General features: G+C 39.6%; 1 protein-coding gene across 2 annotated transcripts in view; it reads right to left on the bottom strand.

Annotated features, from left to right (window-relative positions):
- Window positions 1-13,209: 13,209 nt before the first annotated feature.
- SPON1 (spondin 1) overlaps window positions 13,210-25,598 on the bottom strand; it is a 188,831-nt gene continuing 176,442 nt past the window's right edge. The window contains exons 8-16 of one of the 2 annotated variants that reach the window (XM_027699354.1): window positions 22,838-23,039; window positions 21,438-21,578; window positions 21,023-21,098; window positions 20,405-20,587; window positions 19,892-20,062; window positions 19,613-19,780; window positions 18,579-18,743; window positions 16,372-16,635; window positions 14,782-15,632 (exon numbers count right to left, since the gene is read on the bottom strand). In XM_027699354.1, the coding sequence (XP_027555155.1) occupies window positions 15,469-15,632; window positions 16,372-16,635; window positions 18,579-18,743; window positions 19,613-19,780; window positions 19,892-20,062; window positions 20,405-20,587; window positions 21,023-21,098; window positions 21,438-21,578; window positions 22,838-23,039 (1,534 nt within the window). In that variant the 3' untranslated portion in view covers window positions 14,782-15,468. Of the gene's footprint in view, window positions 15,633-16,371; window positions 16,636-18,578; window positions 18,744-19,612; window positions 19,781-19,891; window positions 20,063-20,404; window positions 20,588-21,022; window positions 21,099-21,437; window positions 21,579-22,837; window positions 23,040-25,598 lie in introns of both variants that reach the window. The other variant, XM_027699362.1, reaches the window with a different exon arrangement.

Raw genomic sequence — 25,598 nt, 5'->3', positions numbered from 1 at the left:
GCACATGATTCCAACTCAGAAAAACAGGCAATTGAAGGCAGCAAAAGCAGTTTCCACCAGTGCTGGCTACAGAAAGATTCAGGTCTGCTCTTCTTGGTCTGTATGACTGTGACTTCTTAATGTGGGTGGCGTACACGGGAGATGCAGTTAAATGCACACAAAAGGCGTTGTTCAACATATAATTTATGAGGTGAAAAGCCATTCAGATGTAGCATTTTAAGGCACTCATCATTCCTGAGGGCACTGATAATGTAATGGTAAAATGCTGTATGGAGGTGGCTGGTTGTTTCAACAAATAGTTATTAATTAAGGTTAATGCTTACTGGTGTGAGGGAGTTCCTGATGTAGAAACATAAAGATAATGAAAAGTTTTTCAGCTGTTGCACAAAATAATGAGTCTAGGAAAGACAGGTACAAAAATAATAACAACCCCTTGGGATAGAAAGAGGAATAGACTAACCCTTCTTGTATTTACATGGAGTGTTAGTGGCATTCATGTCTTCCAGGCACTCTTTGTTGACAGGGTTTCCAAAGGCATATTAGCAGTATTTTGACAGTAGCTAAGAAGCAGTGTTAAAGTGAAAACTTGAGGGGTGCCTCATTTTTTCCCCTTTTTTCTGTGTTGTAGACACTAAAACCAGTCATGGTGTAGAAGGAAAAGGCTTGGCACTTTTGTTGTTCTGTTTCTGTTTTAAATAAAGCCATCACTGTATGAAGTGTGTACACAACATAACAAAACAAATGACCTCTTGAAAAATAAAATCAAGTGATTTGTGAGTAACAGCTCAGTTTTTAAAAACTTTTCAAAATATCTGAGTCAGCCTTGATTTTGGCTGTCAAATCACTGGCACCAGGAGATATTAACGATTATATTTATTATGCACTTGCTCTATTTTCTCCAGCCATTTGTTTTGTCACTTCTTCAGCTTTTGTTACATTTTATTTCTTTTGTTGTTTCTTTCCAACTTTATGGCCAACTAAAACATGAGATTATTTCTGTGGGGATCTAGCACAGATGGTTCAAATCCTGGGCTGAGCACATGGCTGGAAGGCATGTAGAGAGGGCTGACATGAGGAAGTCTCACTCTCGGGCGACAGAGCATTTGCTAAGCCACTCCATGGAATCTTCTTCCTCCATCTGGCCATATGTAGTCCCAGCCCTTTTCCTCAGTCCTGGGGAGAGCAGGACAGGAAGGCGAGCCTCCTCCATGTGTTTTGTCCTTGGATATCCTGCCTCTTTGCTTATGCCAGTACAGTGTGCAAATCTTTCCCACCCTCCCACAAGAGGACCAGCTTGGTTCTGATGAGAAACCACCACTTAATGCAAGGGGAAGGGATGGGGACTGTATTTCTGCATGTTTGACTATCAAATGCTTGTGAATAAAGCTGTTAGGACCAACTCTCTTGCAGGGAAAGGTACTTCTGCATTTAGGTACCACCTTTTCTAGCACGTACATGACAAAGTCTGTTCAAGGCTGTAGGGAGAACTTTGCACTCACCACTTGTGTTTCATAAAAACATATTTCATGATGTGAATCTTAAAAAATCAAAACAAACCCCTCACACACCTCAATTTAAAAATCACAAGATTCACACTGTTTTTTGTACTGGGGAGGTTGTTTATTTTGCAAAGCAAGCTGCTGAAATGAAGTCCTGTTGAGGAGGGGAGGAGAAATGTTTGCTTTTTTTTGCTGCAATTTTGCCTGCTGTTCTCAGTTATTATCTGCAAAGTTGTGAAATTCAGTTATATCATTTCAGTCGTCTCTTGGCTGAGGGAAATGTGTAACTTGGAGATAGGAAGAATTATGAATTTGTTGAAAAGTTAAGTATCAGCCATGTGAATGTTATGTTTTTATACGATTCCTGCTGGCTTTATTGCAACCAGAGATGCACTTAATTTTATAGGTATCCCAGAGAGATTGATTATTATTTCTTTAAATATTAAAAACAAAAACAATGTGAGAGGGTACTGAAGAGTTTCTAAAAGAGAAAAAAAAGGTCCAAGAAATGGTCTATGTATTTTTTTCCTCTTAGAGACGCTGAAATCTTGTTGAAGTCACTGGGCAGTTTGACCTCCACAGACTCATGCAGGAAACGTACTGAACTAGGTTATGAGCAGTAACCCAAGTTTGAACTGAGGAAACACCAAAATTACACTGAAAGCCACCCGTTTTTTTCTTGATAAGATCTTTGAGGAAATATTTTTCCAGTTCTGAACAGTGAAGTTCTTTATTGTAGAAGGGTTTTTTGGAGGACAGGGTAGTTGTAGACTCTTCGGCTTGCTGTGTGGCCGAGCTAGCTATAGTTGCAAAATGCCAATACATGGCACCATCTTTTGCCAGTAAGCTGTCTGGAAAAAAAATTGTCAGGAAATATTATCCATCAGGAAAATAAAACAAAGCAAATTGCAGCTATGCATAACAGTATAATGCCTCTGAATTCAAATATGAGATAAAACTCCTCCCTGTTCCTGTCCTTGCATTGTTCCCATGCTATTGTTATTACAAGTGCTACAGCACATGAAGCAAACAGCTATGAGTGTTTTTTAATATGTAAGTTATATTTGGCATTTTTATAACTCTTCTCCTGCATGATGAGTGCTCTTTACTTCATGTTGTTGAAGCCATAGCAAAGTGTCCCAGGACAATCTCAGTTTAAGTCTTTGTACCACTCCAGTTTGTCTCTATTCCAGTGCAGTAGTGTGCAGCCCCTCAGTTTTTGCTTCTGTTTTAAGCCAGTGGTACCCTGAGCCCCACAATAGCTGTACCAGCACAGCTGGTGGTGTGGACTGGTAGTTGGTCAAAAACAAGCAGGTGTTTTAGGCCATTAAGCCTTTTTAGCTACCCAGCCTTTCATGGCATGAAACAACAAGCTGAGGGAATTATCTCATAATAATGGTAATAATTAATATTATCTACAGTTGCATTTACTCCAAAATGAAGTCAATGTCATGTATAAAGTCCATTTAAAGGGCGTACATAGGTGTTGAGCAACTAAGAGCCTGCTGCTGACCTCCTATGTCTAGAGGAACTGCAGCACTGCCAGCAGTCAAAAGAGATGGTTCACACATGACAGTAAATCAAAAATGATTCAGCCAACAACCTTTTGAGAAAATATTATGGGGCAAAAATATATGCTTTAAGTAAATAACATCACACAAATATCCACTATCCATAGATTACATGGATTTACCAGCAGGTACTTGGGTGATTGTAGCCTAATTTAATCTGACCTGTAGACAATAGATTCTGTTCTTTGGGTGAATTGAATAATAATATAATGGCAAAAACCTCCTTTAATGGTAAGCATACATTCAGAGTCATATGTGTAAAAAGCATTGTATATATCTGGAAAACACCAAATTGGAAGCACTCTGAAAGCATATGCTTATCAAAGAGTGAGTCTGAAATGTGAACTTCCAGAAACTTTTCCTTTAAACACTGAGAATGTTTTTCCTCTTTTGTTCTTCTTTTGGTGATTTTTAGTGCTTCCATGAATTTCAGATGAAGTCTGCTTAAGTGGTGGACAGGTGTAACTTATCATGGCTCAAATGGGGAATAGCACAATCATTAATCACAAAGCAGGAGCCCTGGGCGTGGAGTCAAAGTGCATTGTCTGCCAAGCAGTTTTCTACAGATTACTTGATAACAATATTAAGATTGATCACAGAGTACTGATCTTTTAGGTGATATGAGTTGACCTAATTTTAAAGGGGGTTAATTTGCAATTTCACTGTAGCAAACAGAGATGTTGGCTTGCGTAATGTAATTTACTAATAGGATTCAAAACATGCACAACCTTAACCCTATTTTGGAAAGAAAGTGTGACCAATTCACTTTGTCAGTCCTCTTTTCTGCAGGGAAGAATCATTTTTGCAGCGATCAGGTTTTCAGATATTACTATTATTACACTGAAATGTAAAACATAGTGAACAAGAAAGGTGTAAAGATCTATTACATAACCAACACACTACAGAACAATGCCTGATCCAACCCACTCCCCAATCTAAATAAGCAAAAAGGTGGGAAAAGAAATTGTCATCAATCTTTCTTTACAAATGGATTCTCCTGCCAAATCCTGAGTCCCTGCTATAATACATGGTGGGTTGTAAAAATTAACTGTGAGCAAAGAAGTACTTGATGATCTTAAAGATCTTTTCCTACCTAAACAGTTCTATGATTCTATGTTCTCTTAAATGAATTATCGAAATACCTGAACAATCTTACATATGTTTTATATTAGGAACACGACAGAAAAATTTTATATTAATACTCAAAAAAAATGTGGTACATGATCAGAAGCTAGATTTTTCAGAGGGAAAGTGTTAAGGAGAAGATGCTGATGTTAATTTATAGTAGTCATAGCAACCTAGTTCTTGCTTTTGTACCATTCTGTTCTTACCGGGTTTGAGGGGAGAGAAGAGGGAACAGGTTTTGTTGTATCACAAGCAAAGTTTGCTCTGCCGAGACTGTGTTTTGTGCAGGCTTTTCTGTAGTTATGTCACCCAGTTTCCAACTGCTCTAACATAATCACTTCATGCCAGCAGGACTAGCTCAGGGAAGACAATACACCTAAAAGAGCAGTCTGAAAACTGAGGGCTGAGCAATCAGTTCCCTGCTGTTATTTATGGGATCAGTTCTGGGGGAACTGGCTCTTCTAAAACTTTCAGCAAGAGGTTTCAGATGCCTGAATTGTTGCAGGGATGTTCTGTGGGCCATGTACCTAAAGCTTAAGCACGACGATACTGATGATTTTTACGGTTAGAGTTCTTTTTCGAATCTACGCCAAAGTGACTTTGCTCCAGAGAACTGTCTTAATTAAACGAGAAATCTCACTCTCAAGAGATGATGGTACTTTAGAGCATGTAAGGACTCTGTTCCAAGTTGGAGCTGTGTTCAGTAGATGTCTGGAGGGCTGACCTGACTGCCTTGAGCCCCACTGGGTCACAGCAGCCCGTCGGCTTTTACAGGCGCCATCCAACCTACTCTCCATTGTCTGGTGCTCAGAGGGTCTGGGTTTGTGCGAATGAACCTGAAAGCATTAAAGTCAAAAAGGCCCTGCTGTTTAATGGGGAGCTCTGCTTGTTCCTATTCATCACACAGCTCCGCGCCTGAGCCTCTGGCTGGAGCCTGGGTGGCTTGGGAAGAACAAAACATTCTGTGTTGGAAAACTGCTCTCATGCTGCCACCTGCAGACGCGGTGGAGGCGGCACAGAGGAGACGCCAGCCTGGGCTGGACACAGGTTAAGGGTTTTCTCTCTGCACATCTCTTTCTTCTGGAAATAGTTCTGAGAAGCCAATAGAAGGAGTTAAAGAAATTAATTGTAATTAATTGTCCTGGAATTAATGAAACACACAAACCAACGCCCTCTGTCTCATTCTGGGATTCTGTGCAATCAGCTCTATTTCCCTTTTCTGTAATTTTTCTTTATAATTACAAATAGAAAATAAAATAAAAAACCCCACTCAGTTCACCTTGACAGAAATAACTGAGTTGTCCCCAGCCAGAGAAACCAGTCTGGTTTTGGTCACCAAAGAAAGGCAAAACTCTAAAAAAGGCCTCTGAGAGCAAACTACTTCAGGTAGGCAAGTTATTAACTGTGAATGTATTTAAAAATATAGAAGATAGACGTGCCAAACTCCAGACACGGGTTTGTGAGTTTTTTTAATACTACTTTAAAATAAATGTAGCACTTCAGCTTCTAGGAGTACAAAAAAGTGGTAAACCTATTCCCCACGTGTCCTGTTAGCTCTATGGTCAGAAAAGACTGGATGGAAGCACAGTTTTGCTCACAAATTACTGCTTCAACAACTTTTCCCTTCTTGAAATGTTGCAGGCAGGATGCTCTGTAAGCCAGTGCATACCATAGATTTTTACCTAGATGTCCAAATATAAACTGGAAAAAAACCTTGGTAAGAAATCTAATATTTTAAAGGAATACTAAGTTGTTTGGCAGTTATGTTTTATATTTTAAACTCTAAAATGAGTAAATCATTTTTTTCATAGTTCATAAGATAATAATATCTTAGGACTACTGTTTGTATATTGTAATTGCCGGGGTAAAATTCATACCTTAATTAGCAAAGCAATGCCTTTTATATTTTGGAATTAGTTTGGTAACTGTTACTTGGAACAATATGCATAACTGTTGCTCTTGTTGTTATATGAAATGTTGGGGTTTTTTCTCCTAATTGGCACAGGGAAATGATGCTGTCTGGCAGCATGAAGTTGGACGTGGCTTTGGGCATGACCTAAAACTTGTAGGACGTAAGAATTTCTTATTTTTGCATTATTTATTATAAATGGCGAAGAATACTTTTCAGGTTTATTGCCCCTTTTCTGATTCAGAGCTAAAAAGCTTTCTGTATTATACCCAGCTGGTGGCATAAGCAAATGTTTTAGTTTGTTTTTCCAAGAAAGACATAAAGCGTTTTGGACCTGGTACTCCTTGAAACTTGAAAGAGCACTTTGCCATTTGCTAATGATCATTGCACATGACACAGTAATTCTTCTTGGATGGCTTTCCAGAAAGAGAATGCTTTTCAAAAAGAAAAAAATCTTTCCATTGCTGTAAGCTGTGTTTTATCTGAGCACAGAAGAGATTTTAGGTAGGTAAGAGTACTGTGTGGTGGAGCTGCCCATTGCACTCAAACCAAACAGGAGAAGGCTGGGACTGCATTTCTGCACACAGGCTGTAGTAAGTAGTTCAGATTTCTTAGCAGTTCTAAGCCATTTTTGCCTGAAAAATGCTTATCTTTACACAACAGTGGTGAACAAAGGAATGTCACTATAACTATAACAGGTGCTTTACTATCATCAGTACAGGAAACCTTGCCCAAGAAGAAACTAGGCACCAGTGACTTTCGTGTCACACCAGCCTCAAAATCCTGTGTGTGACTCTAACCCTGCATTCAGCCAGTGTGTTCTCCTCAACACAAGCACTCAGGGAGGCTGACTTCAAACCTCATGTCCTTGACTCCCCCTTGCAGGAGTGTTTGAAGGCCTAGGCCTCCTCCTCCTCCCAGCCAAGTGGTTATTACCCGGGCCCGAAGATTTCTGCAATGTGTCTGCTCCTGAAGATTGATAAAAACACCTGTCCAGGGGAAGGTACAGATGCCTCTCTGAAAGAGCAGTTGGCAGCTGTGGCTTTATAGGCTCATTGCATCACCCTTCCCTACCCCCTTTCCACCTTATTTACACCCACTAGCATTTCTGTGGCTAATGAAAGCAGGCTGGGACAAGATCTGAGCCTCCCTGGGAGGTGCCTGGCATGGCTGCAGCAGAGAGGCTCTCAGTGTCAGCAGAGAGTGGGCAGACACAGAGAGAAAAATGCTGACTTACAGCCTGTGAGACCCTTGCCACAGTGTTGCTCTGCACACGGGCTCTGTTGCTTAGTTGGGCTTTTGTGGGGTTTTGGGGTTTTCGGTTTTTTATTTATTGTTTTGTTTTGTTCTGTTTTTTACCCACACACAGCTGTCTTTGTTGGCTTCCAGTGCCATCTAGTGGGATGTCATTTTATTTCTCTAAGAGGTGATCCAGTACAGACATTCAAGCCTGTGTATGTGCTGATTCCTTTCTGTACACTGGTGTGTCCTTCAGGAGCGATCCATTTACAGGTATCTATCCTCATTTCTGATGTTTAAGGTGCATATAAACTAGAATTTGAAACATGTTGTAGAAAGCATAGAACCAATATACGTTTGCAAGTAGATTGATTGACAAATATTTCTCTCTTTCTTTATTCACAGAATCACAGAATATGCTGAGTTGGAAGGGACCCACAAGGATCATCCAGTCCAACTCTTGGCCCTGCACAGGACCATCCCCAGGAGTCACACCGTGTGCCTGAGAGTATCATCCAAACATTCCTTGAACTCTGTCAGGCTTGGTGCTGTGACCACTTCCCTGGGGATCCTGTTCCAGTGCCCAACCACCCTCTGGGTGAAGAACCTTTTTCTAATACCCAACCTAAACCTCCCCCGACACAACTTCAGGTTGTTCCCTGGAGTCCTGTCACTGGTCACCACAAAGCAGAGATCAGTGCCTGCCCCTCCTCTCCCCCTCATGGCTTCTGAGAGAGTGGGTAAATGTTTTAACCATTCCAAATAGTTCAGCTGCTTGTTTGCACTTCGAAGTGCTATTCCTATACTTGTGTATTTTGTTCTCGGTGTATCATATTATGTAAGAGGTATAAAAATTGTATTCTGCCATTCATAAAACTTTATGCACTTTGAATTCATGATGTAATTATAAACTAATCCCTTATTTTCTTTCCTTATAACTTACAATCTAACCTCCTTCTTTTCTTTTCCAGGCACTGCTTTGTTTCCCTCACTGCTGAAATGGGCTTAAAGGTACTGTAAGTAAAAAACTTCTTTTTTTTTGCTGTTTTAAATTCTGATTTATGTTGATAAAATACTGTGTGATACCTTGAGGTTTATGGGTAAAGTGTGGGATCTGTTATTTGTGTTTTTTCAGCTGTTGGCCCAACTACCTTGGCTTAACGCTCACGTTCATATAACAGAAGTATAAATCCTAATCATAGCCTCATTAGTCCTATCTGGGAAGGTTACTTAAGGAGACTTAACCACTGGCTACTCCTATATATTGTGCTCACTTTACCTTCTCAGGAGCTGCATGATGCTTTTAAGACCCCTTGTTCTGCTGACCTGAGCTGTTCAGAGGCAGGGATAAGCTACTGGCTTTCTGCAAGTGATGCTCAATGCCCCCCCAAAAGTTTGATAGTGCTGCTAGAATGTCAACTCTGGGACTTCTTTCTTCTAAGCCTAACCCTGGCACAAGTGTCATCCAGTTTAGTTTTACAGTCACTGTTAGTGGAACAACTGTGGTGCTTTCTGTATAGACTCAATCACACCACCTTCTACGGGCACAGGGAGGTGATGAGTTTTTGGCAGCACCATCCAGGCCTTTCAGTGGGAAGGAGAGCTTTGCTTGGAAAGGTTCTGTGATATAGCCATGTGTCCTGATTGCTCTTTTTCTTTATATGCATACGTGCTCTTTCTCTCTTTTTTTGTGATAAAAAGGCAGTTTAGGTAAAGCTGGTTTGGTACATGCTGTGCTGCTTTGGGGTACTTTCTGCATTTGGGCCTCGGGTGGGTGAGTGTTTAAGGCTCTTGGTGACTTCCAGTCTGAATGGTGAGAGCCAGGAGTGTGACTGTTCATCATGTCCAGGAACTCACAGTCCTGCCTATTGTACCTAAACCCAGAACTTCTGATTTGCCCTGAAAGGCAGATGTTATACTCTGCCTGTGGCCCTTCCCTCTAGGGCATTGTCCTCTGGGGCATCCCAGGCTCACAGAGAGGCTCTTGTATTGGCACTGTTGTGACTGTGGTGATTGGGATGGCCTTGGGGCTGAGCCCATGAAATGCACTAAGGATGTATCTGGCACAATGGAGGGGGCATGCAGAGTTTTTTGGCCTTTCAAAAGCACCAGGCACTTCTCAAATGTTGCCGTATGCTCCTGAGAGAGCCCCTCGGAGACTTCAGTCTGAGCTGCCCTTAGGCAGGTGCTGGTAATGCCACTGCTGGTTCAAACAGCACAGTTAGAGGCATGGTGAGAAATGTTTGTCATGTTTGGAAACAAACTTTTTGGTCTTTCTTTGAAATGTATATCAAATGTGTATTTTAAAAGAGCCATTTCAAAATACCCTGCCATGAAAAGGAAGCAAACTCTGAGTTAGGAGAGGCTTCATTTCTCCTACTTGTGCAAATGAGGTACAGAAACAGAAAGGGAGTACTTTCCTGCCTCAGTGTTTGCAAGTTTATTACTGATGGCAGAGTAACTGATGTTCCTGAGGACTTCTGAAAAGAAGATGATAATGCAGAGCTCCAAGCTTTAGCATTTTAGATGCATTAAGCTATCTAGACCATATGTGAAAAATGTCATCGCCTACCGAGCAGCTAATGTGCCCATCAGTTATGGCACAAATTGGTCTGTCTTTTGAAAACCAGAGGAGACAAAATTCAATATCATTCAGGTGGCCTGTAACAGCTTTGTTTTGCAAAATGCTACATGAAGTGACTGAGTCCCAAAGTTGAAAGTGTTGCAATAAAGATCTTAAATGAGTTAGCGTGTGGAGCAAAGAATACTAAGTACCTTAAACTTGGTAGCAAGAGATTTTTTAGCATATTTCAATTTACTGGTAAAGGTTTCCCCCCCCCAATAGTTAGTATGCTGCTTTCTAAGTGAAAAAAAATGAACAACCAAACCAAACCATGAAAAAATTGCGTCAGTATGTGTACACTGTATACCACATATATGTATGTATGTATTTACACAGAGGTGTGCACACACACACACACTCTATAGCTTGCTTTACAGACTAAGAGCCATGTGGCAATATGCTGTGGCATCAATAGCTACATTAGAAATGGAAATTATAGTCTGCAATGATAGGGTTCAGATTTTAGCTAAGAGCTGTGCATAATTTCAGCATTTTCTGGGTTTTTTTCCCATCCCAGACACTCAGTTTCTGTGGCCCTGATATTGTCAACTCTCTCTAGAAAGGGACTGAATTGGTTCACTCATATTACAAATCCCAGTTGAGGACCTGCTCCACTCATCATCTTTCTGCCATGCTGGTTATGGTTTAGGTGTGTTTGGCCATGCACAGAGCACCTGAAGTGAGGTCAGGCAGGTCCCAAGCAGTCACTTGGCTGGCTAGCACCTCAAGAGGTCATATATTCCCTGTGCTTTGTGACCCCTTCCCAGAGAAAGCTCGCCAGATACAGCTTTACAGGCCGTAAGATTACGATTGCTGTTCACGGTGTCTCGCCGCTTGGTGTGCCAGGACAATGCATTGCTCCATAAATCCATGTAGCAACTAAAGCAGAGCTTAGGGAAAGGTGAGTTAACCTGTCTTTGTGCTTCTGACAGTGGCTATAAGGACTAAATGATACCACGGCAGAGTCTCTGCAGGCAGCAGGTTGGCAGGAGGCGCTGCCCCTTTCCGAGTCACGCAGTTCCACTGGTGCAGGGATGCTCAGTGAGTGGGCAGTGTGGGGCAGGCTGGCAGTGCTGCTGGGGTGCCTCCCATGCTGCTGTTGTGCACACTGACAAACCCACCTTGAAACAGCTGCTTGGAAGTACTGAGCAATTTTACTAAGAGCAAACAGCTAAATGCCAATAAAGATGTATTGGACAAGACTGTGTCTTCACTTATTGGTGTGGAACTCCCAGCTTGTCATCTGCAGGCACTCCCTCTAGGTTTCCCTCAGCCTTGTTAGGTTTGAGTTTTAGGGTAGAGGGGTTTCTCTGTGAACACACTTGTCACTTCTACCTGGCTGCAAGATGTTACATACAGTTGGATTTCTAGAGTAGCAACATTGCTGAGTGGCTCCCGTCACCTCTGTAATTATCAGTGACTCACTTGCAATCACAGTGTCCCAAAGTAGTTTTCTAGTAGCACAAAATATCTGTTGAAAGCTTCACAAAATCTCAGACTTTTTGAAAGTTCATTTTTAGCAGCTTTTTTTCTTGTATCACCAGGCTTTAAAATGTGTTCTTTTAAATAGTTTCTCTTTTATTAAAAATCAACAACAGCAACAAAACCCACATAAGAGTAATACACAGTAATTTATGGAATGTTCTTGAGTTACCCTGTGACTTCTAGAGAACAACAAACCATTTGACAAAGACCTTGATGCAGACAACTTCCAAGTAGAAAGAATGAAAGTAAAATCCACTCACTCCCAATATTCCATTACCTTGAACAGGATTAAAATGTAAATAGGAACATGACTTGACTCCTCATATTAATAAGTGTTTTTTGGTGTACGTGATCGTATTAGTTGAACAGAACCTCATACAAGTGTAAAATTCATAGTAAAGATGTCTTTATTCCAAAATAATAATAATAATAATAATAATAATAATAAAATAATAATAATAATAATAATAATAATAATGTGTTAGCCAGACAGCTACAAAACATCTACACAAGACTTTGGTAAGAAATGTTCATGGGAGCTTTTTCATAATTCCACAGCAAACAAAAACAACGAAGGAACTCTAAAAATGCAATTAAACAAAACTTTTTTTAACTTGGTAGGCCACACACAGAGAGTCCTACTGTACATTTGTTAAGCCCCTAACTTTTCTTTTCTGTTATGTGTAAAGCTTCTACAGTTTGTATATTAGAAAAAAAAACATATGCACAATGCTAAGATCTGATAGTCGAGGTCTACAAAACTGGAGTGACATCTGTGCTTTCAGTTCAGCAGGAATATTCAGGACATCAGAACAATAACAGTTCTTATTTTTATTGACTGATAATCAGTGGCTATTACACTACTAGAAAGTTTACAGTAACAATGCAAGACTTCTACATATTGTATATCAGAGCTTTTTTTTTTCTGAATAGAAAATCAACCTCTTATTTTTTCTTCATTTGTTTTTGTTTGTGTTTCTTTTTTTACAAAATGTAACAAGCTTAAATATTTCTCTTGTATCAAGTTAGAAGAAAGACAAGTGATTTGTAAAATGTTTCAACAGAAAAACAGTGTGAAAAACTGAACCTAAGCAGGAATGATCACATATTTTTGACCCGGTGCAATTTACCTTGTCATTTCATCCATTAACAAGGTGGGGGGAAAAATAATTTCCAATTTTCATAACTTTAATGAGCCTAAGAGAAATGACTGGAAATCACACTTCTAAGAACAGCCTTCTAAGAGGGGAAAAAAAAAGTATATGGAGAATCAAATTAGTGAGAACTACAGAGAAAGGAATGCTAGATTGTTTTAATGGACAGTTTTGTGAGCACATTCAGAAAGATATTGTATATTTCCTATATACCTAAAGATGTATTTGGACTATGTAGCCTCTGTCAAAGGGTGTATTTAATGGACCAAACAGCTTGATGAACTGCAACAAACGTGAAAATGAAAATACAACATTGGTTTTAATTGATTATTTGCTGAAACAGGCATGGTTTTGTAAGAACAGCTTTACCAGTGATAAGGGTCGATGAGATAAAATATGGTTCATGAACTCATAACACTTTTTTTCCATTCAGGAGAAACTTTCTTCTTTTGCTCCCCCTGTCCCAGGCTCTCACAGATCCAAGCCTCCAAAACCACACCTTTTGTGGTCAAAGATTGCTTTTCTGAATGAATATTCCCAGCAGGGGTAGCCTCTGTCAGCTCAGCCAGAGCGGCTCACGGGGGTGGGTGGGGTGAGTAGATGTAGCTCTGCCCTGGCATTGGTCACTGTAGCCCTTCTCTTGCAGATATCTCTTTCTTCACCCAAAACATGCTCGGCTGGTCACTCCTCCAGCTTCTGTATCATTCCACTGTTTTTTTGTTGGGTTTTTGTTTTGGTCAGGAAAGGGTCATGTGCAAGGTAAGGTTGTAAAGCATTAGAGAGGGACAGACTTGCTGCTATCCTGCAATGGCAGTGCTACAGAGACATAAACTATAGAATTTTTGAAGAGGCCCAAGAAGGCAAACTATCTTCTGATTTAATATTATTAAGTGAGCCAAGCTGTGCAAAATGTAAAATGTTTGGTTTTAGCATTAAACCTTGTTGTATCCTTTTTTCTCCTCGTTTGGTTGACTGTGGACTTGCACCCATTTCATTTAGCAGCAGAGGGAGAGGCTTATTACTGTGGTTGGTTCCATTGTTTTCCTGGCTCTTCCTTCATTCCAAATATGCAAAAAGCAGTACAATACCTTGAGGGGCTGGGATGCAGCAGATGTGGAAGTACTGAGCAGCCCTTGCAGCGTTCAGCAGAGAAATGATGATGAAAAGCCCTATGATGTAATGCAACCAGCCCGTCTGGGTGCACCCTGTTCAGGTACAGGGGGGTAATGAGAGGATCCCCAGGGTGGTGGTAGTGAAGCTGAACATCCTCAGTGGGTTGTGGTGCACACACTTTGAGTGTGGGAACACTTAAAACCCAGGTGTCAGCTTCTCAGTGTTAAGGAAGTGAGTAAATTACTTAAGGCTGCTTTAAAGACACCACAAAATAAATTTTGCTCCATTCATTTCTCTCAAGCTTGTTTAAAGAGTCAGCATCAACAGTCTTTATTTTCAGTGCATTGTTATTACTTCTGTAGAGACATAGGTGTATGCTGCCTTTCCTGGACCAAAAGACAACAACCTCTTATCTTTAATGTTATCTTGTTAAACCTGCAGGACAATATTGTATTCCAATAACAAGTGAAGCCCAAGGGTCTTGCTGATTACACTTGATTACACATAGGGATGAGACCTAAATTCTGCAGCAGAGGGTATTAAATAGCAATTAGAAAGGTGAGGAGCTATTTTCTAATCTCAGGCAGTTTGTTGATCACTCAAGTGGTCAGGGAGGGAATTTAACCTGGTAGTATATCTACAAATGGCTAATCTTCACAAATTTAGTAATTTTTAGATTATTCTATACTCTGAGTAAAAAAAACAAACATAAATGACAGTGCTGTAAATGTATTCCTGTGTCAATCTCTAATTACCTTCTTAAGAGACTGTCATTGTTTCATTTCAGAGGCTTCCTTCCCTTTGTTTGTTATAAGGGATACATGAGAACCTGGCTCACCTTTTCTCTACCATTTTTGTTATATTATAAACCTATTTCCCTCTTCATCTGTGATTAACATCCTCGTGAAACTGAATCTAGTTTTTTAGTGTCTCTCATGTGGAAACTTTATGTGACACAGCTGTTACAACTCTCTAGACCAATTTCTATTAGTTTTGTATCTATTTTGAGAGGCAGCGGATAGATCCAAAATAGGAGTATGGAACCTAAATATATTATGACATTCACATGTTTTCTTTGTGTGCTGTTTTGACTTGAGTGTGTAGTGGTCAGACATCATTATTGAGCTGAACAAATTATTTTCTTTTTAAGTTTTAATGAAACAAAGACCATTTTGCATGGACCACAGCATCCACGTGAAGAAAAGTATTTAGGATTATTATTATTATTATTATAACTATCAGCTTAACCCAATAGTGTAAAAAGATAAACATGCACCTTTAATATTATTGAACCAGCATTACTGAAATTACTCCTTGGCATAGTTGTGTAATTATGTAGGCACTGCTTTGGATTTTTAAAATCAGATCAAATCAAGAGAGAAATCCTCCCTCATATGAAACATGTCACTTGTGTTAATACGCATGCATCCCATGTCTTTACAAGTAGCATTTCTATATGGCTATTCCATGTCCACAAATATGTCTGTATTTTAGTTAAATAACTCATGATGACTTACTATTTTTATGCATTAAGGGCTGGCTGGAGTACCAAAGATTTACTCTCAGCATAAATCTGTGAGGAAACATTTATAAAATATTTTTCTTGCACCAGCAAGACTAAAAAGCAAACCACACTGCAAAAATGAAAACTAATATACACTTTATATTTTTGTTGTTGTTGTTTTAAAAACCAAACCAAGGTTGACTTTCCATTTAGCTCAGAGTGCATCACTTGGAACCTTGTGTTTTGTTAACAAGGATGAACATTACATGCTCTTAGCTCCTTTTTGTCTTTGCAACTGGTAAAGTGAGTACTTTTGGACCTCTTCTTCACCATCATGTAGCGTTCCTGAATTCCACCTCCACAGAGTGTAGAACATTCTGTCCAAGCAGTCCATGGTTTCAGCCTACAAACTAAAAAAATAAGTGATTTGAATAATTTTTTTAGTAGTAGAACCACCTGTTAAGTATAATCAAGGTGCATTTGTCAAACACTGAAAAAAGGATTAAAAAAGAAATTTACTGTCTACATTATCTACATTAGAAAAGACAAACTAACAAATTGTTAAATGTCAGACAAGCATGAACCACAACTTAGCAGTAATTCCTCTTGACACAATGTAAACTACAGGCCAAGATATTATGTTTTGTTGATTTGTGGAATCAGTACTTGATAATATTATCCCCTATTGAAAAAGCAGCACTAACAGATCTCTCAGAGGAGACTGAGTCTGAATCAGATTATCGAGATGGAAATTAATTCAGTTTCAAAATTCAGCATTGGATCCAGGAACAAATGTTTCAGAAGTTTAAAGGCAACTGGATGCAAAGATTATCACCCAGATCTGCAGAAACTGCAACCAGTCCTTTGCCAGGTCTAAATTTTAGATTTTTTTCACATTCTATTCTTTTGTGTGGAGTAGCTAAAATATTTTCAGTGGTGGGACATGGGCAGACGTGAGCTTTTCTCCAACTCAGGTCACACTTTAATATCATTGCACAGGTTTTTGGTGACAGGCAAACACCAAAAGGGGCTGTGTTTTATTTTATTACTAAAACTTTCCCTAGGCTGAAATGCTGGAGTGCACTGTAACTCCTGTTATGCAGAAAAGACAACTAGCCACGAGCATTCCAAAAATGGTTTGACACTCACCTGGATATTGCTCACTATCTATATTCTTTTTTGCTTGTTCGCTTCTCCTTTTCTCCCGGGCCTCTTTCCAGCGCCTCTTTTCCATACCCGGGCCTCGCAGGCATTTCCTTACTCGACATTTTGAACGTTGGACGGTTTCTGGGCATGCTGTTCCTCCAAACTGGGGCTCTATTTTAATCATCCTTGTCCTGATCATATGGCCCTTTCCACACGAGGTGTTGCATTCGGACCACTGGGACCACTCCGTCAGTTCACAGTCAATGGCTGCAAAGAGTAAGAAACAGGGCACAAAATCCATGAAATCTAAACATAAGGTCAAGAAACAAGATGTACCTAATGAGGTTTTTACACCCTAAACACACGAACACAGCTTAAGATTCCAGTCTTCTCAGCAAATGTTTTGAGACTGTACATCAAAATTTCCCGAGTCCGTTCCTAGCAGAAGTATTATTTGACACTTTCCTCGATTTCTTCTTCAAGAGTGGTGTTGGCACATCACTAAAATTACAATGAACATATAAATAATTCTCCTGCGTCTTCTTCAATTTTCCCACCCATATGTCTGTTTTGTAATGAAAACCTGCTGAAAATTGAGTTATATTTCAAAAGAATTTGCTACCTCTGAGAGCTAAGCCTTGCTTTCTGGCAGTGTTATGCAATAAGCCATATTCACTAATACCATTATATCTTTAAAGTTTTCATCTTTCAGCACTGCTTAACACTTACAGCCCCAGTGAATAATAATCAAAATGATATTTCACATCACTTAAAAAAAGCTGAATGAGCAATTACAGTGTAAAAGCCTTTTTAACCAACACTTTCTGTGAAAAAATTATGTAATTTGTGATAAAACCTCATAAACCAGCTGGCAACAGGATGCGAAAAGCAATCATATCTCATTCATTCAGCAGCACCTTAGGCTATCACCCTTTACAAAGACTGAAAAGCAACTGGAAATTTGCACTGCCCAACAAGTAGGGGATTTTAATGGAGTGAGGTAAAAAATCATTGCAGCTGTCTCCACACCATCCACTGGCTTATGTGATATCGGAGGCTGCAAATTGTATCAAAGTTCACAGATGTGTCAAAGACAGAGAAAGCCTCTTTTGTGCTCTTTGAGTGAGTTAAAAGAATCAATCTCACAGGTGATTTTAACTCTTCTTTCCTTCCCTCCAAGCACACATTCTGCATTTAAGTAAAAAAGTAGGTTTTATAATTCTGACTTATTTACTATTGGGAAGCTCACAAACAGTTGCCTGAAGTGTGTTAAACAAGCAGAACTGTGCACCCCCTGTACTCCACTTCTGGAGTGCTGTGTTCATTTCCTGGCTCCCTGGTAGAAAAGAGATGTGGACATACCAGAGGATGACCACAAAGACAGGCAGGAGACAGGCTGAAGCACATGGCATATGAGGTAGAAAAAACTGAGGATCCTATTGCTGTCTCCTAGTACATAGGGGGAGGGTATAGGTGAAACCAAGGCAGAATCTTCTCAGAGGAAAATAGAAGGATGAGAGGCAACAGGCACAAAATATGGCAAATTTTGTATAAATGCAAGAAAAATATTTTTCACTGGTGGTGGTGGTTAGACACTGCAAGAGGTGCCCAGAGAGGCAGTGATATTGCTATGTTTGGAGACAGTAAAACTTCACTGAACATTTCCTTGAGCAACTCTGACTGGATCTAATCTGAACAGGTTTTCTAGCGTGAAAATCTTAGGTGTCTTGGCAGGGCACACTGAGGTCCAGCTGAGCTTTAAGCATTCTCTGCCTCATCCTCTTCCCCTTTTCACAGGTAGAAGAGCTGCAGGCTGACCATGGGGACCAGTTTGAATATATATAGGTCTCAGAGGTATCATCTAAAAAGTAAGGAAAGGCATTGAATGTTAAAAATAGTCTTTCATTTTCTCCCCTTTACTTGGCTGATGATTACTTTAGATTCTAATAGGATACATTCTTTCCTTCTGCATTCTGTATTGATCAGGATTGATCACCAGCATAGGCTTAAGACAAGCTGAATTTAAGACACAATCATATTCCAGCTTTCAATTGCTGAAGGTGTATAATAACAATAATAATTTTTTTAACAATGCACAGTCGATATTCCTCCCATCTAAGAAGTGATGCTTAAATGGTGATAGAGTTTTGCCCCATGGACTGTTACACTTGTAATTATTCTCCTCTTTCCAGGGGATTTCCCAGACTCACGGCATTCAGGCAGCATGCATTTTTCTGCTTGTTCTAGCTCCTCATTGCAGTCTCCAAGTTCAGCAGCGGATTTCAGCATCCTTTGCCGGGTTCGCATTCCCTTCCCACAAGTTACACTGCAGTCACTCCACTCAGACCAAGGAGAGAGTAGACAGGGGATGGTATCTGACATGAAAATAAAAAGGTAATGAATTCTTGTTACAAATAAATTACGAAGGTATAAGTTTTGAAAATAATACAGGTGGAAAATGCGCTATGTTTTATCTGCCATCAGCCAATTATACTTTCTTGTCACAAGCTAAATGATGTTGCTGAAGAAGCTCAGAAAACAGTATATTAAATTGAAAGGTTTGCTTGATTTTAATATCTTTTCTTTGCTATCTTTTTCTGTAGCTTATTCTTATCTGCAGAATCCCAGTGCATCTGAGGAATTAATACTTTAAGAAGCTATGTTTCCGTCATAACTCCTGTAAAAAAACCCCTGGATTGTTACAGTGGACAGAACTGGAAGTCAAATTGATTTGGTCTAAAATGTGAAACTTCCATATTTTATCTACCAAAAACATTTTTAAACTTATCTCTGTCTCTGATGAAAATCTTAATGTTTCTTAAGAAATTAAAAACAATATTAATAGGAAGGGTGAGGCTGGCTGACTGCACAAAAGGAGCACCTCGATTTCTGAATTGTCCACGGGCTAAAAGGAGAGGACATGGTTTTACTTGTTTTATTCTAGCCTTATGACTAAATATGCCTCATATTCCATAACTTCAGAGTTGTTTAGGTATGGCTTGCTGATATACACACCACTATGTGGGTCATACAGTAATAGGATACCAGTGAACATTTTTTTTAACTGATGTTCCCATCCTGGTGGTGAATGTGGTACTTAATGCACATTCCCTAAGAAACCTAATTTTAAGGAGAACAAGAAAAAGCAACATTGCTTCTAGTTTAGCTATGTTCTTTGTGTGCTGGAACAATGTGTCAGATGATGCCTCCCTGTAGCAGAGGAGATAAACTCCCGCACACTTACGGCATTCAGGCATCATGCACTTCTCTGCCTCTGTAGTTTCTGCCTTGCACATGGATCCATCAGCAGGAGTCATCTTGATCATTCTGTGCCGTCTCTTCATACCTGTGCCACAGCTAGCACTGCATTCATCCCACTCACCCCATTCAGTGACAAGGCAGCTGCTGGGAGCTATTCAAAGTGGACAGAGGAAATGGTTCATAAGTAGGGCTCATATAAAAAATGGTTTGGGCAGAGCTCGTGTTATAGGCTGGATTTTATCAAGTTAAATAAAATACTTACAGCACTCCTCATTTACAATACACTTCTCAGTCTCTTCTGTAGGCACTTTGCACATGGAGCCATCCTCAGGGAACTGTTTTACATATCTCTCCCTAGATCTCGTTCCCATTCCACAGGAAACACTACAGGGGGACCATGTAATCCAGTCAGACATCATGCAAGTGGAACCATCTAAAATACAGAGAACCGTTTCAATTGCAAGTATTGACAGAATTGCTGATAAATCTGTAGCTGCCCATTTCTGTGCAGCATTCACTTTGATGCTGCCTTTCACACTGTCCTTTCCTCTACTGCTTCCTTTACTCCTTTCCTTTATGCTTTTGCGTTCTATATGCACTGACTCAGCTGAAATGCAGAATTGACCACAGACAGCTTCATATAGTGTTCTTTAGCAGTTATCCCTCTGTTTGCCATAACCGAAGCCATACTACAGCAACCAACAGCCTTTAGAAATTTAAAGGAAGAGAAAACTCTACAAGGTGTTCTTCTACTCCACATTTCATTCCTGATTACCTTCATCACTGCAGCCTGGACCCATGCATGGCTGAAAATCTTGGGTGTCTGGGCAGGGCACACTGAGGTCCAGTTGAGCTTTAAGCATTCTCTGCCTCATCCTCTTCCCCTTTTCACAGGTAGAAGAGCTGCAGGCTGACCATGGGGACCAGTTTGAATATATGCAGGTCTCAGGGGTATCATCTAAAAAGTAAGGAAAGGCACTGAATGTTAAAAATAGTCTTCCATTTTCTCCCCTTTACTTGGCTGATGATTACTTTAGATTCTAATAGGATACATTCTTTCGTTCTGCGTTCTATCTTCAGCATTTTAGCCCAGAAGAAACAAGAATTACCAATTGCCAGCTTTCATTTAAAAAAAAAAATTATCTGAATCCCAAAAGGCTTCTCTCTTTTATCATCTGTATTGTTATTGTCATCTTCTAGGTATATATGCAAAATTTATTTGCTTTATAAGGGAAGACTAATAGTAGACAGCAGAAGAGATGAAAACCTAAATCACTGTTTGACACCAAGTGGAATTTTTGCTCCTGAGTCAGTTTTGTTCCTTATCTACCAATCATAGGGGAGAATGAAACAAAATATAAATTAGTACTGCATGAACTAATTTAAAACGTACCTTCTTCTTTTTCCTCCGGTGCCAGATCTGCCACAATATCATCTATGTTGTCAGGAACGATATTGCATTGCTCCCCCTGCAAAAACATTGTTGTGGAGATTGAATACAGGAAATTCATACGTGAATGCAGAGAGAGGGGCTAAACCAGTATATTGTGAGGCACTACTGCACCTGCAGCACCTTTTTATCTTAGAATTCCTAGGCATATTTAAAGAAAGTCCCCAATTAAGCAGATGCAACAGTTACCAGTAATAGAAGTAATACCTTAAGGCAGTTGTAGGTTTTTTCTGCCCTTAGCTTTGTTGTGAGTAGGGTAAAGAGTGTAGATTTGGGGGGAAGGGGGAGGAAAGGTTAGTTTTCTGGTTTATGGAGTGGTTTTTTGCATTCACTTGAGAATTTTACATGTGTATTATACCTTGCGTGCAATTCTCTCAATGACGACTCTGGCTACCAGCTTGATAGATCCTCCTTCTGGATCATAAAATGGACTTTGGGGATGATCTAAGCTTGTAAGTGGTCTGATCTTCTCCTGAGGCACTGTAGGTTTGTTAGGAGACTGCAAAAAAAGAAAAAAAATGTTAAAAAAGAAATTATTAGTTAATAATACAATTAATCTCCAGAAATAAAAACTACTACGAGATGCTAAATTCCAAAATTCCTGTGTAAGATGATCTTGGTACATTCATACTTAATGGTAAGGTTTTTTGGTTTAGTTTTTTGGGGGGTTGGTTTGGGGTTTTTTTGTTGTTTTTTGTTTCGCTTTGTCAGGAAGTACTTCTCTAATAGTTCAGGATTCAGGCCTGAAGCTGGGTTAACAATAAGATGCATGCCTTGTTGTCTGGTTAAATAACTACATTAATAAAAAAAAATAAATTATTCAATATGCCCCCAGAGCTGTATTATAACTGGAGAAATTCCTTAGGTTCTAAAGAGGCCGGGTCTGAAAGATAAAATCATCCACATCTTGTCATCTGACATGGGAATATGTGCCCTATTTGAGGCTGTGACTAGTCAAGTCTCACTTCAGCTGTCTGTACTGCCTGCATAGACACACAGTGTAGGTACCTGTCACCTATGGACATGTAACCTGTTCAATTCACTTGCCATAACTCATTTGGTCAAAACCAGGACTTTACCTGAGGATGATCTGAATCTCTTCCTAGACTGAGAGAGTGATGGAGACAGAGAAAATGGATGATTTTATAGTCTCACGGTGATGAGAAATCGAGTTTCAACCCTTGCTGTAAGGAACAGTTATAGAGTTCTGTGCCAAACAGAACAGTTGGCATTGGGTTGAAACAGTCCAAAACTCAGGGGTTGGACACCTAAATGCTAAGTCCTCCATGTATTCAATAGGTGAATACAAGCAGTGAACACGAGTAAGAAATTCTTTACAGGTGGCCAAGCACTGGAAAAGATTGCACAGAGAGAGGTGGAGTCTCCCTCACTGGAGATATTCAAGAACCATACACAATGCTGTGCAATGTGCTCTGGGATGACCCTGCTTAAATAGGGAGGTTGGACCAGATGGCTCATGGTTGTTCCCTCCAACCTTACTCATTCGTGATTCTGTGGTAATAACATCCCAGGTGAATGTAATGTTATCCCATTAATAATAATGCTTAAAGGGCTTCAGACAAAATGACCAACAGTAACCGTAGCTAACATCTGTTTAAATGACTTCTAATTAATTTTAAGAAAAATTTTTGCTGGAGTAGTATAAAGTCACATAGGACACTACCATGGATCAAATACCTTTCACTCCTCTATGCTTTAAGGCAATATATTTGAACATATTACAAATAGTCCCCATACCTCATAGGTAACACCACTGTCCGTGCCAGCATCCCAGGGGATTAAATCCTGAACAACTTTCTGCACCCAGCCACAGTCCTTGGTGCAGAGATCTTCGGCAGAGAGCCCCACGTTCCAGTCGGGGCTGGGGCCGAGCATGGTGAGGAAGGACATCAGGTGCCGGTGGCGATCGACAGAGAACTCAGCAGAGGGAGCAGCTCTCCTGCAAATTCGAAGGAAGAGTATTAAAAACTGCATCCAGCTTTGCTGCTACAGGGAATTCAAACTCAGAAATACTGAACCCCAGCATGACACTGCATCTGGTTCATGGGGATGGAGGAGCAGGACAGGGAGAGGGCAGCTGCTCAGCACTCCTGAGCCTCAGTCTCCATAGGGCTTTGGCATCATTAAAGATTTGCTGTTTAATGGGTGAAAGAGATGTAGCAATACAGAGCTGCAGCAGTATGCTTATGTCTTAGTGGTATACTAGTAAAATATCTGTCACAACGCTTAAAAAAAATAGGACTAAAATATCAGAGAAATACCTTGAGGCCTTGATTGATGGGATATTTTTTAGCCCTTGTAACTAAGTTCTAAAGCCAAAAGTTCTTAGAAGTGCTACTGTGTGTGTGTGTGTGTGTGAAAAGCACTCATTAATAGAGTTTGAGTGCTCATGTAAGTGAGACATTAATGGCCATTGCCAGCCCTAGAGAGTTCAGCCAAGACTTCTGCAGCTTTCTGCCAGTGGATGTGAAAATGCCTCTAGTCATCCAGCCTTTGTCAGCCGTTCCCTCAGGAAGAAATTTGCTGAATCATGGAGTGCTCCGTGATGCTGATGAGCAACTGCCACATCCCTGTGCACATGGAAATAAAATCAGGCCTGACTGGAGGCTTCTGTTCACAGAAGCTGGACCTCTTTGTGGCATTTTTCTCATGAGCAACAACAAATGCAAAATTATTTAAAATATTATTTTGGTAATTTTGCTCTGCCAAATACTGATCTGATGTCAACCCAAGTTTTCTTCAGCTACAAAACTTAAGTAAATACAGAGTTAGGTCAAGGTGGTGGGTTTTTTTTTCTCATTTTGTGCCAAACCCCACTGTTTCAGAGCATCTAAAGACCACATTTATTTTAAATGTAAGGGGGGTTTGCTGTGTTATTTATCTTTCCTTTTTTGGTTAGGTACCTTATAATAATGCAAACACACGTAAAATAGTGTACATGCACTGTTCTACTGTAATCATAAGGAGTTTATTCTTCTTATAAATCCTTTTATACCTGTAAAAATGCAGTATTTTATTTGCATATATTTTCCTGGCTCAAAGGACTCTCAGCACATTAGAAAAAAAAGAGAACAGCCCAAAGACAAAGATTTTGAGTAGTTAACACACAGTATCAAATGTGAGATATCTAAAAGTTAGCATATCTAGTTCCCCTTCAAGAGGCAAGTTTCAGAAATAGGCATTTGCTAATGAGTAAAATGGCCACTTCTGTTCCAGAGTCTTTAGAAGTTGTTTCTTACTGAGCAGAAGAGTTGCTGAGTATTTGATGTCATTAATCCTGCCTTTCCCAGAAAGTAATGCAAATGACTTTTTTTTTCCCCATGAGGCACAGAAGTCTGGTTTCAGTGTGTAAAGTAATAAAATAATGAATGATGATATCAACTTCACTCTGTGAATACAGTATCCTGTATATATTTGTCAAGTACCTAGCAATGATTAGTCTTAAAAAGCCTGTTAACCGACTTCAAGTAACTAAAGGATTTACCGCATTACAAGGATTTTTTAAGAAGTCCTTCTAGGAATTTTATATTTCAAACAGCACACAGCAACAGTCTGAGCAGTACGCTGTAAAAATAACACAGAGATGTGTGTTTGTATACCTGATCTTTAGATGGAGAAAATGTCTAATATGGATATTGCAGAACAGAGATGCAGGTCAGCAAGGGCAAAGCAAAGAGAGGAAGACAGAATTGTACTGTTTAAAGGCAGAGGGTTGGGAATCACTTGACTGCTTTAGACACATAGTGATGGAAAACTCTTGTCTCCTGTCAGTCTTGTGATAGTCATGTACAATTAAGGCTTTGAATGCTTTGTTAGGAGAATTAATATTATTCATCATACCAAGATAAATTATTTGCGTATTTAATTTATGAGAGTATTTAAATTATAATTGTATCAATGTTGAAACTGTGTGAAGGAACAGTTTAGCAGGAGATACTCTTTGCCTACAAACTTATAGACGTATTAAATGATATCAGTAAACTTGAGCCTCTCACATTTTTCCAATTTCAGAACACATTGCAAAAAATCACCTACTTGGACAGATAGGTAGTGTTATGACTGTTATACTGTGTTTTATCCCATCACAGTTTAACATAGAAAAGTGAAAATTAGTAGAGGACAAATGGAGGCTTATTCTCTTCTCTTCCTTCCTCCACCCCACTGCAGACAGGTACCCAATGCACACACAGTTTGGCCACAGTGCAGCACAAAATGCTAGGCTGGACATTGTAAAAATCTTTATATGCAGTTTAAGAATTAAGTATTTAAAATATTCTATTTCATACATATAAATGTATATATATAAACATATAATGCCGTTGTTGCACTTGCTGCTTTATTCTATTAATTAATTTCTGTGTGGATACTTCTAAGCACGATGAATATAAATTTGAACAACTGTTGTATAGCGTTGCCCAACGTTGAACATTCTGAGTCCTTCCTCAGTTACTGTAATTAAGGAAAAATTGGCTGACCCAAGGCACCATCTATATTCACT

Source organism: Neopelma chrysocephalum, unplaced genomic scaffold, assembly GCF_003984885.1.
Source record: "Neopelma chrysocephalum unplaced genomic scaffold, ASM398488v2 Primary Assembly neopelma1_24, whole genome shotgun sequence".
In the NCBI taxonomy this organism is placed as follows: domain Eukaryota; kingdom Metazoa; phylum Chordata; class Aves; order Passeriformes; family Pipridae; genus Neopelma; species Neopelma chrysocephalum.
The sequence above is the reverse complement of the archived record's forward strand: the minus strand, read 5'-3'. Positions and strand labels throughout refer to the sequence as shown.